The sequence below is a fragment of the Siniperca chuatsi genome, linkage group LG5 (genome assembly GCF_020085105.1).
Source record: "Siniperca chuatsi isolate FFG_IHB_CAS linkage group LG5, ASM2008510v1, whole genome shotgun sequence".
NCBI lineage: Eukaryota > Metazoa > Chordata > Actinopteri > Centrarchiformes > Sinipercidae > Siniperca > Siniperca chuatsi.
The window spans coordinates 5,485,382-5,501,369 of record NC_058046.1 but is presented as its reverse complement, the minus strand read 5'-3'; the positions used below and the strand labels follow the sequence as shown (position 1 = coordinate 5,501,369).

Genomic DNA, 15,988 nt, shown 5'->3' with positions numbered 1-15,988 from the left:
TGTCGTCAGTATGTTGAAACTGTCCAAAACTGCAGGGAACATCCCTGTTTTGAATATACAATACCTTTCTTCAGCTCTGGCTGTGAGAAGCCAGATCCCCTGCCCTCGTCGACTTTTATTGTTCTTTTGTGGCATAAAAAAAACACAACAGCCTGATGTTTGAACAAAATAATCTGTTGACATTTTTCTGGCTTACTGTCAGGATGCTCGTAGGGCAGCCAATGGTGTTTGGCATTTTGAAACTCAAAGTGGGAGTTGCGGAGCTGGCACTGCTGGGCTCGGAAATCTTCGAAGTGCTTGGGGCAGTCGTCAGTGTTGCACAGCTGAAACTCGTAGTTTATTCCTGGGCAGTCCTGGCCGCCATTGGAGGGCCTGGGGGAAGGAAACACACGAACATCAGGGAAGCTGATTAGACGGTGGGTATTTCTTTGAAACCAAGAATGTGAAAACAAATCCTCCCTGAAAAGTGATGCAAAATGCTAAGAAGCTTATATGAAAGATTGGGATTATTTTTAACATTGCACCTGCAGTTTGGGCAAAAAGGATTCAGCCTCTTTGGAGCCCTGTGAGTTGTCTCACGTTGCTTTAAAAAAACTCAACATATCAAGGTGCTGTTTGTCATGGCTTACAAATGCAGCTAAATGACCATTGACACCACCATACATTAATATCACCCACCTATGGAGTGATTAATTTACTATATAGACTTTTTCTATGAGGTGCTTACATGATTTATTTCAACCCTCTTGATATTTTAATGTGTAATGAATAATGCTTGAAGGCCTACCTGAATTTTAATCTGACCATTTAAATACAAGTCAGTATGTATTTAAATACAACATACTGACAGGGGAAACAGCTAGCCAGGCTACAGTAGCTGTTTGCTCCTGTTTCCAGTCGTTATGCTAAGCTAAGCTAACCGGCTGCTAGCTGTAGCTTCGTATTACACTTGGTTGAGGTTGGCAATTTTCCATTGGGTTAATAAAGTACTTTATCTAACTGGGCTTGGGCGTGAACTATGGTCACCTGCATTAAAGTCGGATGTATTAAATGCCCATAGTTACACTGAATCAGAACCCTTACTTTCTGTAGACACGAGAGTGGTATCAATGTTCTCATCTAACTCTCGGCTCTAATTTCCTGTCTGTCCTGGGAGAGGGATCCCTCCTCTGAGGTTTCTTCCTTTTTTTGGGGGGGAAGTTTTTCCTTATCCAAATCGAGGGTCTAAGGATAGAGGGTGTCAAATACTATATAGATTGTAAAGCCACTTTTGTGATTTCTGATATTGCGCTATATTTAAAAAAAAAAAATGATTTGACTCGACAATCATTCATGATGCCTCACAGAATCAAATCATGTTATTGTTGCTTTTGCCACTTACGCTGGGTTGTTGCACTGACGTGTGCGGAAGCGAACTCCAGTTCCACAGGAGCGCGAGCAGGAGCCATATTTGCTCCAGGAGCCCCAGGTGCCGTCTTGCTTGACCTGATTAGGGTTTTTCCACATGCAGTGACCTTTGTAGCACCACTACAGAGAATGAAAGGGTTGAAGAGAGAGGAAAAGTAAGCCAAACATAAAAGCCACCTTTCTAGACTCAGTAAATGATAATACAGGGTAAAAATAGTTTCCCTCTGTGGCGTGGAAGAACTTGACTGGCCTGCACAGAGCCCTGATCTCAGTCACATCCAGCACGCTTTGCGATACACGGGGACACCGACTGCGAGCCGACCTTATCGCCCAACATCAGTGTTGGACCCTATTAATGCTCTTGTGGCTGAATGGGAGCAAATCCCCTCAGGTTCCAACATTTGGTGGAAAATTTTTCAGGAGTGGAGGCCCTTGGTTTTGTAATGAAGTGTTCAACAATAACATATATCGATGTAATGTTGATGCTGACTTACTTCAAACAAGGGATGAAACAAGGCTTTTGTAATTAACATGTTAATCACCTCTATGTCCAGGCACTTTTTTGTGTGTCCACATACTTTTGTATATGTAAAAGACAAACTTACCTTTCCAGGAGCGCACTCCGTCCCATCGAGAGGAGGCCCCTTCTTGGTTTTGCAGAAGTAAGGGTTGTCCGGGTGACTGCACCACAGCTGTTTACATGGGTCAAATGTACGAAACTGAAACACAAAAAAGAGGAAAATCGCGCCTTAAGGTAACTGAGCTGGCGTACTGTATATGAACTGAAATACTGTATATGCATAACCCACAGGCTGAAATTGTGAAAATGTTTTCTTGTAACACCTTCTGAGAAATAGCGACTGTCAGATTTTCATATATTCTGTATCCTGCATTGTGTTACATCACTGATTTCAAAGAATAAATCCAGCTGTAACATTTAAAAATGCCTATACTAAGGATTGCACAAGAACTGGACATTATTACCCACTATGCACAGATGCAATTAAGGCCCAGTATTGTGGATTATGATGATTAAAATGGGTTTGATACACATAAAAACTGGTGTTATAAAGTCTGATAGAAGAGGCAGATTCACTAAAAGTATCCCACAGTGACAGTCCTCTATATCTAACAGACAGCTGACACCCTGCAGACCCAATAAGTGTTATGGCCTCCACTATCAGAGGTACTAAAGCAGAGTAGATTGAGAAGGTTTTCTTTGGGTACAGTTTACTGTTAACCTCCTCTTTTTTTTTTTCAAGGATTAGAACGGATCATCAGACTGATGTGAGAGAACTCAAAAACGGGCCTTTCAGCTGCCTGGAGCATCCCTTTGCCAAGAGGCTTTGTGAACAACATGAGCCCTAAAATTACCCTTAAGACCTGTTCCTTTCAACATATTTCTCAAACTGGTCAATCGCTTTCCTTTTCTGGCTGACATTGTTCTCTGCTCTTTCTCATCTGCAGCATATTCAGAATGCAGTTTTTACTCAAGGTGAGATCAAATAACTCCAGTTTAAGTTACCTTAACCAGCATTATTATGTAATTACTTTTATCAAATCCATACATTTAAGACATCCATATTTAAAAATTGCTGGAAATGTATATATACATGCATTTTCTTTTAATAACCACCTTATGCTGAACCTACCACTGCCTCCTAAGCTGATTTTACTACTGTAGCTGATCTTTCTACCACAACATGACACTAATGAAAGTCTGTGCTCTGAAAACAATTTGTTTTGAAGGTGCAAAAAAATTATATACCTCAGCCAAATATGACGGTGTAGTCCTTCATTCGTCCAGGAGTGTTCTATTGTAGAAAAGGTTTCAGTCATAGTCAAGAGTCAAGACGTTTCGGCTCCCATCCGGAAGTCAATAAGCCCTGCCCTCAGGAAGATACTCAGGCAGATTCCTTCCTGAGGGCAGGGCTTATGTAACTCAGAGTAGCTTAAATTTCCAGTTCCCGTCCAATTTTTTCACAATTGAGAATGACTTCCAGATGGGAGCCGAAACGTCTTGATTCTGAAAACAGTGTCCAGATGACTATGACTGAAACCTTTTCTACGATCAGCCAAATATAATGATTTTTATGATTTTCATTTTGTTGGTGTTCATAAAGTGAACCTGACTCCACTCTTTCTTAAGGGCAAAACACAGCAGCGCCATATAACACCTGCACCCATCGCTGTCTTAGCCTTGTCGTGCGTCAGCTCTTCAGAAAAACAGGGATTTGTTTGCATCCGCTTTCCGGATCTGCACATCCCAGCTACTGATTTGATTAATTTCAACTGAAAATGATAAGGTCCTTAAGAAAGAGAGAAGGAATGGGTGGTTGACAGGAGCCTAGCAGTTCATCTTTAGCTGGCGCACTCTAGCAGGTTAATCCACACATGGTTAAGGTATGGTAAGGGTTAGGCAACTAAAACAGTAGGGTAAAGTTCGGGAAAGACTGTGGTTACAGTTTTAAAAAAGCAAACGAGCAATTTCCATAAGGATAAATAAAGTATTTAACTTTAATGTTGAACTGTGACAGGAAACAAACTCTGGTCTCCTGGATGAAAGTTGGATGCATTACACATCCATCCCCCCACTGAATTAGCACCATACTTTCTGCTTCACTGCGCTACAGCAGAGTGATAAATTAAAATTTTAATAGCTCCGTACTCACAAGTCTGACTCACTTAAATGAATGAATTCATCCTTGTACAAATCTCTAATATTCCTGGACAAGATTTAAATACTCTCTAAAAAAACTGGCCATCCTCAGACAATCAGCATCATTGTCTATTGTTAGGTGTATGTCGAGGCCTTGCCGGAGGTATTGGAGGTCTTTGAGTTTCATCAGATTGGTGGAAATTCTGTATTAGATGAAGACAGACCTTTAATCATATGTATTATTATTGCTACTTCTGGGAGAACCCAATTGCCCCTCCACTTCACGTGAGTCTTCCAGTAAATTTATTTCCATTATATTGAGTGTTTCCTGTTTTATACTGTTTACTCCTCTCTCCTCTCGTTTCAGATCACTTCACTTCCTGCCCCTCGTGTGTTTTCCTGCCAACCTGACTGCATGCTCAGCCTTAATTAGATGCACCTGCGTCCTATTGTCTTCACTCACCTGTGTATAGTCTATATATAGTCTGCCGTCTTTCTGCACTCAGTGCCAGTTCATTGCAGTACACTTATGTCTCATGTTCCAGCAGTCATTTCCTGTATTCCTGGATGTTTGAACCCTGCCTTTGTTTTTGACCTTTCTTCTGTGTTACCCTGTTGGATTTGTTTGCTATCTCCTGACTGCCTGCCTATGTACCGAACCTGCTTACTGGAAAGTAAAGACTGTTCTTACCTTATCTCCTGGCGTACTGTGTTTGAAGTTGAGTCCATTTCCTCTGACTTACCAGTTGTTACACAATGCAGTTAAATGCTGGCATGACACCAGTTCATTCTCACAAAAGGAGTGTCGCCTATCGGTGTTCAGTTCACCTATACAAGGGTCACTGATTTAGAACCACTTCCTCTATCAATCTCATTTATTAGGAATTGACAGAATTAACTAAAATACTTGAACATTTGGTTCCTTTGTTTGCAGAAGCACACATGATAATTAGCTGGATTGAATTACTTTTTTCTAAAAAACAAAAACCTTTTTAGCTTGTGACACGAAAATAATCCATTGGGCCCCGATACACAATTGCTGTGCGGTGGCCCCCAATACTCCAATTGCAGCTCTGGCTCTCATCTCTGGTTTACATGGAGTGTAAACAAAGGAGTCTAGAAAACTGCCTGCTCAAACAGCTTGTGCATGTTTGTCACTTCAGGCTAACTAGGGAGGCTGACCCCAATTGTGGTATGTTTTGGTTATGATGGTGAAAGAAAATTGATAACTGCTTGTTGTGACATTCTGTTGGACTCAATTTTGAGTGTGTGTGTGTGTGTGTGTGTGTGAAGGCGGTGGAGAAAACAACTGAAAGGTTGTGTGTTTGTAATTCTTCACTCGGCATCAGCAGACCCGTGATCAGCAATTGCAGGTTGGGGTTTAAATCTCAGCTAGTTTGAAAGGAACAGTCAGCCTGTTGTTAAATGTGAAATCAAAGAATCTAAATGTCATTTTCAAATATAAAATCAATGCATACCTTTGTTATAACCTCCACACTGCAAGAAAGACCTGCCTTAACAAGTCACTTAGTGAGTCACTTGTTCTGGGTCTAAATATCTTTTTTTCCATTAAAACAAGTGAAAAATCTGTCACTTTGAGTGTTTCCAGCAACTTTTTTTTGTTGAGTCAGTGACACTTTATTCCAGAAGTGAATAGAAACAAGATTATTACACTACGTTGCATATCCCCAACGCTGCTCTTGCATTCAGTCCATGTATTATCAGAGTATATTCGCAAAGTCTGCAGGGACTGAATCGTTCATTTGATGCACTGATTCAGTGTGCAGGGAATCTCTTTCTATGAAATACTGAGCTCCTCTCTGACACACCTGCATGAAAAATACTGGACGTCTTTTTTCTAACATTCTCAAGATGGTTGTACCTTATACAGCATTTCTAATTACATGAGGTCTGCTTTCAAAAGGCAAACATCAGGAGGCACACACACACACATTCTTTGAAAGTGCCTGGTGCTATCTCATTCTCACTTCTTTCATTCTTCATGGCCATTACAATGTTTCCACAGCAGATGCACTCCCTCAGACCCAATTTTTCATTCTTTTTATGCTCACATAAGGCCTCTCAATTTTTGCTGTTGCACTAAAAATGAGCAGATCCCTGAAATGTATGTTGGTGATTATTAATGTCAATGAGCATTCAGTTTACTGATAGATATTATCCACTTGGAAACAAAACATTCCTAGATTTTATTTCATTCTAAAAAAGGCTAAAAGAAAGAAAGAAAAACAACAAGGATGTCCTTTTTATGTCTGCATGGGTCTGGTGCTGTGTGTGTTTGATTGAATTGTTCTCGAATATATCTCATTTTTCAGGATTCAGCGTCAACAGATAGAGCTTTGCCAGCAAAGGACACAACCCCGGTTCATTCACAATGAACATCTTATATCAGTAGTCATCAACCCTGCTCCTTGAGAGCTATTGCCATGCATATTTTAGGTATCTCTCCACTCTAACACACCTGATTCTAATTATTAACTCATAATCCAGCCCTTGACAAGATTCAGCTGCTTGCTCCCACGTTTTTTTGCTCAATTATCACCATACTAAGAAAAGGTTTCTTCCTTGGAAGGTAGCTTAGCAAGATCGTGACTTTCCCTTAGTGTCTAAGGTTGCGAGCTCGATCCCTGGAGGATGCAGATTAAACATGCTAATGACTACTCAGGCATTAAGCTGTGCGGATTAGAGACGTGTGACTTCAAGATCTAATAACTTTGGTCTAGGATGCACTGCATTTGTCTTCTGTTTTTCCCTCTTCTTCTTCCTCCTCAAAATGCCCGGCCCCGACTCACTATAATTCAGCTAGAATTCTCTGTGGGTTTGTCACTTATGATGGGCAACCCTCTTTTACATACAGCACAAGTACTTTGATGCATTGGTAATTCTTCCACCACTGGTAATGGCTCCAGATACGAATAACTGCTGGAGTTTTGTAAAATCCTTAGCTGCTTAAGAAAAAGCAAATTACATTTCCTAGGCAGTGGCTGGTCTTAGCAGTTTTGGTGTCTTGTAAAAAAAAAATACAAAAAAGGGAAAGTGTAATATATCAAGAAACCATGTATAATAAGGACCACAAATTAACCTTCAGAGTAATTTACAAAGAGCAAACTGCAACAAAACCTCTCTGGGTCAACTGAAAAATCCAGCAGGATTGTATTAAACCTCAGATGGAGCCGGCTGACCTCCTGATTCTTTTATATGTTGAAATCAAACGATGCAGCCTTCATCCCTAGTGGGGCCGAATAACCAGGAGTTCGTCAAAATCAAAAATGCTTTCAAAGAAATTTCAACCTTGATTTAAAGTCAAGCGCTTAGTCATCAAGTGAAGATCTCAGCCAGAACCCCCCACCCCCACCCCAAGGTCTCTGCACAGTCCTTACAGTATACACACACTCTACTACTAAGATGACTCATCCCCTGCCAGTTTTGAGCTTTTTTTAAGGTAATAAATGACAGAAACAAGTCTTGTTGATGTTTTCTGCATGGCTGGGCACGATCAACATCATCAAATCAATACTCATCAGGTGCTGCAATTTCTGACTTTTTAAACATACTTTTGTAGCCTGTACTCTGTTTTAGAACAAAACGTTCCCATTCAAGTCCACCAAATAGAACTACCACCTATTTTCATTTTCAGCTGCTCAAAATTGAACCAAACCTCGTCATAAAACATTCTGACAAACACAAAAAAGCAAACGATAAAATATTACTTTTCCAGTATTTTGTGATAGAGCAACGTTGTATTTCTGTTAGATCACCACTCTAATTAGCATCTTCACTTATCCCTTCGATAAAAATGTGACATCAATGATAGGCCAGTGTAGATCAAGGTGATGTGACCAGTGAAAGTGATGACAGAATATAGCCATCTTCAGAGAACTAGCCAGATAGCAAGTGTGACTGCGGTAAAGTACTGTACGCAGACGTTTGTTTGAAGTGCTCACTAATCTAGCATCTGATTCTGCTCATATGAGTCTGCTGATATTTAAAAGTCAGTTTCTCAGAAGGCTCCTGCACGTCTTTCTGCAAAAAGCTCACCAGAACTTCTCAATTCTGCTCATCTCAAGTCCCAGATCTAAAGCCAGAGACACTTTCAGTTGGATGACATCTTATTTTTCTGAGGTCTTTGAGGACAAATTAAGGTTCTATGGATTCTATTTTTTCCCTTCTTCTCTGCTGAGTTTCACTTACAGACATATTTTTGGGACAGGGTACATGCTGTGCAGTTTGCACCTATCCACTAAATGGAAGCCTGAGGCCTATACTCACTGAAGTGCAGATCTTATAGCCCACTCCAAAGTCAAACCGACACTGCTCATCCATCGAGTAGTTGATGCCAGGAAGTTCAGGAAGCTGCGGCCAATCGTGTTTGAAGGGGTCATCCAGCAGACAGTCATACGTGCTGTCAAGAAATGAAAAAAGAGGTGTCACTGGTGTCAAACACTGAACAGAGACTCAATACTGAACATCCTGATTAAGACATTAAAGTATTTTTGGAAATGGATTTGTGGCCTGGGGCCTTTATTTACCTCAGCTGCAGAGCAAACCATATTAGAGCAAAAACGGAGAAGACAATGCTCCTTTAATTTTCATCGACAGTAATTTAAAATTGCTAGAAAAAACAGCATAGTATAAGTGAATGGAAACTCTGAATGGAATATGACAGGACTGCTCTTGTACTGATGAAGGTTAGTGCTGTAAAAACGTATATTAATGTGGAATTTACCACGTAAGTCATCGCTGTACAGGTAATGTCACTGCTCTCAATTTTTTTTTACATGGACTTTATTTGAGACTCGGCCACCATTGAATACTGGCTTTTATTTGAGAATTTACTGTATGTTCTAACCTCAGCATGCTTGGGCCTTGAGGTCGCATCACACACTTTAATTTACCACCTAATTAATTAGCCAACAAACCAAAAGAGAGCCATGTTTTGAAAATAGAAAACAGATTGAATGTGCCTGGATTCAACATTTAATTTCAGCTCTAAGTAAGCAGCAAACATCCTACAATTTAGTATTTTGGTTTTATGTAGCTCCTGATTGCTCACTTGTTTAAACATGCACCACTTTGATACCTGTGAATATTGTTAATAAATGCTACACAAAGCTTTCAGATAAACTCTGTAACAACTTGTTTTGTTTCCTTTTTCAATACGAGTTATGCATTTATATTTCAGGTTATGGACAGATTTGGCTGCATGTGGCCAGGTGGTGAAAAGTGGCTCATTTGAAAAAAATTTTCAAGGCAAGGGACTCAGCAAAACCCTGCTCAGTCAGACAAGTCATATGTGCCTTTTGTAAGTATAACATTATTTTATAAAATGATTTGATGATTTCACAGGTGCCTCGCCAAGCTTTCTCTTGTTATCGTGCTGCAGTAACACCTTTCACACGATATATGTTGATTTTTCTCTGCAATAGGTCCACTCATAATAGCCAGGAGCTGCTCTAAAAACAGTATACTGTATGGCCAATGATTGCACATTGCCATTGTCATCACGCACTTTCACTTTCACTTTGCCATTTGCTGTCAGAAACTGAATCTTTTACAGCTAAGTAAAAAACTTGATGTCCATGAACTGAACACTACGGATGCATTTGCTGAGGCTCATACGAGCTCTGTCAGTGTGCTGTTTGCAGATGGCATGATGCTGTTTTAGTTAAAAGAACACATTTCAAATGCTGAAGTGCATCCAACATTGTCAATGCTTTGAGAAAAATCATGAGCTTCAGCTACTTCAGCTGCAGGTTAATGATTCAGATTTCCTCAAGTTGGTTTCCAAGACAATAAAATGAAGCTTTCTTCTCACCTTACTTAAAATTCAAACATAATGTAATACAGTGTAGTGATAATTATTACCTCCTTGAGCTTATTTTATCAGCCCCAAATATGTGTTTGTCTGGAGCAATTCTTTGAGATATCCTGCTTACTAACAAAGATTTAAGTGAAAACCTTTTTCAGCATGATTTTCTAGCATTGAAATAACCAATTTGGAGGGTTGTGTGGCCTTGGTAGAGGCATGAGTTCTCTGAGTGCTTTATATAAAGCAATGATTTTGTCATCAATGCCTGTGACTCTTCAACCGTGTCACATCCATAATCCTTTCAACCTTTCATCCATTTAGGCTCCATCTTAGATATCTTTTACCACTGCTAAAATAGTAGACAGAATAAAGACAGCTATGAAGTCAAATATGGTCAATAACAGAACAGCATTGCTACTCTTTTGGATGCCATATCAAAACTATGAAACTACAAAAATACTGGCTGTTTGTTACCGGCCAGACACTTTGCTGTGAATGTTAACTGCAAACATGAACTCACTGGATGTATCTCTTCAGCTCCTGTCCGCTGCACATGGACCAATGGTATCGATGGAAGGCCGCCTGCACCAGAGGAGCCATCACGCTTCCCATTGCCGTTTCGTCCCCACAGCGGTTGCCTTGGCCGTCGTGCTCCATGCCCAATCTGCTCCCGTAGGGAGAGACAAGCAAACATTTACAAAACTGCTGGATATCAAGATATGGCAATCCCCAAGGAGTTTTAAGTAAATAAGCTGCTTTCACACCATTTTTATAATACAAAATCTTGTGTTATCTAATTTAATTCCACTACTATTGCAGTATCTTACAGTTGTTATATGAGCTATGTGAACTATATGTGTAAATATCAGTATTATTGTGTCCCTTTTCTTCCTTCCATATTTTCTTCCTTGCATTCTTACTTTCTTGTCTTCCTTCTGTCATTTCCATCTTTCTTGATATTTCATGATACTGATATTTTTAAATATTTCACGACATTGAAAATGTGAAGTGTTTCTTTCGGGATGCATGTTAGTCCAACCACAGAGATATTTCACATTTTATTAAAACAGCACCCTATTTTATGACTATTTTCCACCAGTGGCATTTGTAACTGTGATTCTTTACCTGTCCTGATTTATTACTAAACAAATGACTTCTACTCAAATGTAAAAAATCTTGTTACATTTGTTTGGCGTGACATTTCCAAACAACTTTGTTTTTCTGCAGCAGGTGGATCTTTGAAAGCTTACCATCATCCATTCAGAAGTAAGAATGTAAATGTCACTTTTTAACTAGAAGACACACTTATTCAAAATCCTATTAAGTTGTTCACTTGAGAAACAGAAAATAGGGACATATATTCAAAATGTTTGACAAAACAATCCAAACTCATCTGGGGACATTGCAGTTAATGGTCGTTAACGTCTGCTTACTTGCTTTTTCCGGTGCTTTCAACTTACATAGTCTTCATCAGTGGATGGAGCTTTGGTATTGTTCTATAAAACGACTATCTCGAAGGTCAAGAATGAAATTTCAAAATTAACACAGACGAGAAGTCCTGAAAGCGCAATGGATAAAATCATAATAATATATAATCACAATAAAAAAGAATAGGTTTATAAAGAGGACAGATGGTGCTCCTCTTTGTTTAGTGAGTTTTTACTGCATGTGGCTCTTTTGGGCTTTAACACTCATTATGCATCATTTGTCTTGATATTCTGTTCTTTCCAATGGCTGCATCTCCTGTCATACACATTTACAATCTAGTAAACACAGTGTTAGAGTTCCTTATTAGAAAGTTGAATGCTGCATGTTGAGAGAAAACACATTATAGATTACCATAGAGTTTTAATAGAGTTATATGGTTTTTTTCTAATCATTTTGGATTTTCAGCCGATACTGAGGATGTATTCTTTGCTGTTCTTCAACCTCCGACACATCACACAGACTGAATGAACAGTGAAAGCTTAAAAAATAAGGTTTGATAGAAGCTGATGTGTTCATTGTGCTCTGCCTCACATCCCGTACTGTCCTTGCTCTGAATGAGAGGTCATGCTTTTCTAACGCACAGTGAGCATCAAAAAATATTTGTCAGCAGATGAGGTATCAATACTGTGTGTTCCAACGCTACCAACACAAATTCCTCTTCAGTTATTCTTAGAAATGCATGAAATGTTGAAGCCGTTCTGCAGCTGCGATATCAGCTTGTGAAATTGTCCCCACTTTTTTAATTTTTATTGTCAAACTGCTATTTCCAAGGTCAAGAATGAACTTTCATGCTCAAATATGCTTCATTTTTAACTATATTGCGTTGTATACTTTTTATTTTTATGTCAAAATTAGTTTGACATAAAAATTAAACAATTTTCTAGAATACAATTTATTAATGCTCACCTCTGGGTAAGGGAGAGTTGAACCTTACTGGTTTAGTTTGTTACATAACTTTTTACTTTTATTTACTTTTTATTCCTTTCACTAAGGCCTTCATATAATCACATTTTATCAACAATACTGATATTTAGTCAACTTAAGCAATGCAATAGAAAGTACTAATTTCTGATGGCTGGTGGATGTCTGTTAAAAAACATGTAGTATATCAGGAAACTTCAAACCTAAGCTTGAGTCAGTATTTAAATGCTATTCTAAAGCAGTGTGCGAGTTCTATTAAATTGCAGAAAATTACAGCAATTGTTCCCCTGCTTTGTGCTTTGTTACAATTATAAGATAAATTAACCTATGCACGGGTTAAAGGTTAAGTATGCTTGTAACGAAGCAGGTCATAGCCCCCTCCCTGCTGCATCACACTGCATCCCTGATTTCTCAGGAATTTTGTGCATCTTTGTTGTCTTGATGCAATGAATCACGCACTTTCTGTGCGGCACTCGTTTGTACAAGTGAAAAATGAGGTCATTGAAAAAAAAAAAGAGGTCATAAAAAAATTTAAATTCTGACTGCTTTCTCACCCTGCTCACCTGGCCAATAGCTGAGTGAAGTGGGTGTGATTGTCGTATTGTCGGTTTCAGAAAGTCACAAAAATTGTTGACATCAGAAAAGTGCGGGGGCTTCAGATGCTGTTAGAACTGACAAGCACTTGATTATGCACTTGAAGCATAATGATGATGTCCTAAAACTGGCTACAAACAAGCTTTAAAAAATGTCTGATAATTTGCATGCTTTCTCTTTTTGCCTGTTGTAAATGGCCATGGTATAAACAAAATAACACACCCTCAGGAGTTCTGATCAAATAAAGGTTTCAGCTTGTGGGGGTTCATAACTCGTCCATATTTATTTCTATATATCAGGGCACTTTATGTTATCACTTACATATGGTGGTGACAGATTGTCTTTCAGCAAAAAGGACCAAGTACGCACCCAGACTCAGCTTTCAACACAATGTACTGTATGGGTGAGTGAGTCTGACACATCTTGTTCACGACTTCCTCTTTGTTGGTTTTCTCAGTGCATCTCTTCATTGTCACCCTGTCTGTCTTCTGTTCTCTTTGCTGCTGATTAAATCAAAGTCCCCTCGGACTCGTACTGTGTAAGTGTTCAAATGGACTACATTTTCAGAAACCTCATATAGTTCTTTATAAAATATGTATTAAAATCAAAGACGGTACGTGTCTGCTCTTGGATTTCATATCCTTTGTTGGTGGTCACTGAAGACATCAGTATGGGAGTCAAATGAGGAGACAGGAGGTCCTGAAGCTCCACCACTGCTCATCTCATCACCTCAATATAATTAGTCCTGGTTTGAAAGATGATCATTTGCATTATATTGCTAGCGCCCTTGTGATCCAAAGTTGCTCATCCTCAATCAAAAATCCCATTGTACAGATGTTTAGGACTAATTTTACAAAAGTTAGGTGGAAGTGCAATAATTCAGTCCTTTAAGAACAACGCTTACATCTCTGTTTTGAGAGAAGCAAGGAGCTAGAAAGTAGCCCCAGCTAAGGAGGAGGTGCACCTCGCATCAAAAAGTCTCTGTAAACTTACAGAAAGGTTGACATGGAGCACAGACTGTTTCAAGAGAGGTAGACAGCTAGCTGTCTCATCTGAAAGGAAAAAGCTGCTGCTGGTAATACAATCTCAAGCGGCATTACTTTACTAAAAATGTGGAGCAGTTGGTACAGAATGAGGTAGAGGCGAAAGGAGGGAAAGACAGAAAGTCCTGTCCATGCAGCAAACAAAAACTGATTGTGATGCCGCAGTTGAGGCCAGCTATGTGGTGAGCTGACTGCAAAAGCAGGGAAGCGCCAAGTGTTTTTCCAGCCCTCTGAATTACTGTCCACATCTCCGATTCAAATAGGTCTGGTGTTATGCTAACTGACGGATTGATGGCCCTTTCCCCCGTTATTATCTTCATACACAGCTAGCTAGCTTGCGCATCCATGAAATATGGAAACACAAAAAAATGGCCACAACTGTGGATAAGAGTGATGCAGATATAAGGGGTTTTGTAAGCCAATTAACGGAAATAACAACTCTTAAACTGACATACTTGATTAAAGAATCATTGTTAAAAACGTTTAAAGGTGGAGCCCTCGTGGCTTAAGCTTGGGACAAACCTGAAGAACTGAAACCTACGAAGACTGAACAAACGACATAAGAATTGTTTCCACCAATGTGTACAGATTTTTTGAGCATAAACCTTATGACACTAGAAAACACACTGGTGGAAGACGACCCCGCACAACCTGTGAGAACGCCAATTGTTGTGCTTCACTAGCAGCATTTTAATATCTCCGCCTCATGCATTTATCTCCTCAACTTGGGAAGCACTAAAGATTTCCAAACATCGTTCGTCCTTTTCCTAACTGTTCTTCAGCTTAGAAGCTTAGCAGCTGTCTCAGGATTTTATTTTAACTTTACTAAGAGTTAATGTTGAAACTGAATTGTCTCAGAATTCCCCCTGTAGGATCGCCTCTCAGCACAAGAAAGCTGTGTGTGTATGCAGTACAGCCTCTGGTTTCCACATTGTTTTTATCAGATTTGTTTCCTGGGAAACTCTATTGATCCCTGAAGATGAAACCGTCTGTTCACTTGCCCCAGGGTCAGCTGCAGAGCAACAACTGTGAAGTTGGCGGATTTGGTGTCTCGCTCTGGGACATTCAGCAGGACAGATCCTTGCTGTCTCAGCTGGTTGACTGGTTGTCAACCAGCTGCTGCTCCTGCTGAAGGACAGCTTCTCTTTTCTCTACACCACCGTCCTGCCTCCCTTTCCAAATCATTTCATTTCCAACAAGCACAAACAAAAACAGCAACAAATATATAGTTGTATTTGCTGTCCTGTTAGTTTGGCTCTGCCCTGCAGATGGTGATCAGATCGGCTGAATCTCTGCCTCTGTCCTGATGATACTGCTTCACGCAACTGACGTTAGCGCTTTTCCTCAGTGAATGTTTGTTTGGTGGCATGTTCAACAAGCTAAGGTGCAGTAAGAAGATTCATGTTTGTAAGTTAGATAAGAAGAAGACTTTAGCATGAAGCTAATGTGGGTTGTTGTTCAAAGTCTGTGGCTCTTGTGTTGTGTAGCTGCTGTCTGACTCAGTGGGAGCATGAGTATTAATTATCATGGTAATTAATCTTTTGATGGATGTCTATTTTTGTTTTGGATTGCATCATGTGTGAGAATTTGTGTTTTCGCCTGATTTGGGGGTTGGCAAGCAACATGACTCTAAACGTAGGCTGTCACTCATTCACTATTACCTATATAATAGACTTTATAATGAGCAGTAAATTAAGATTTCAGACCTGGTTAATTATCATCATTTTGCATCATCACTGCCAGGGGTAGTGTCACATGATTGTAATTTCAGCATTTATCAAATGTGACTATTGCTTTGTGGAACTGTTAGCAGAAAGTAGAGAACAATATAGTGCATACATTTCACACTGAGAATTCAAACATTGTAGCAAATTCTTTGACGTTGGTATGTTTGTTTGCAGAAAATAAGGGAATTCATGTTATTTTCCTCCAGTCTACGTAAAAATGTGTATAAATTTAAAAACTCAACATTCAAATAAAATAAACTAGTTCACGTTCATTTCTTCTGTTTTTTTCCTTTACAAAATGCTGTGAGTTTGACTTGGGTGG

At 39.5% G+C, this 15,988-nt stretch overlaps 1 protein-coding gene across 1 annotated transcript in view; it reads right to left on the bottom strand.

The window, feature by feature from the left end:
• Nucleotides 1-15,988, bottom strand: part of adamts3 (ADAM metallopeptidase with thrombospondin type 1 motif, 3) — a 136,540-nt gene that overhangs the window by 40,020 nt on the left and 80,532 nt on the right. The window contains exons 9-13 of the mRNA XM_044195949.1: nt 10,414-10,557; nt 8,354-8,486; nt 2,013-2,126; nt 1,382-1,527; nt 197-372 (exon numbers count right to left, since the gene is read on the bottom strand). Coding sequence (XP_044051884.1) covers nt 197-372; nt 1,382-1,527; nt 2,013-2,126; nt 8,354-8,486; nt 10,414-10,557 — 713 coding nt within the window. The remainder of the gene's footprint in view (nt 1-196; nt 373-1,381; nt 1,528-2,012; nt 2,127-8,353; nt 8,487-10,413; nt 10,558-15,988) is intronic.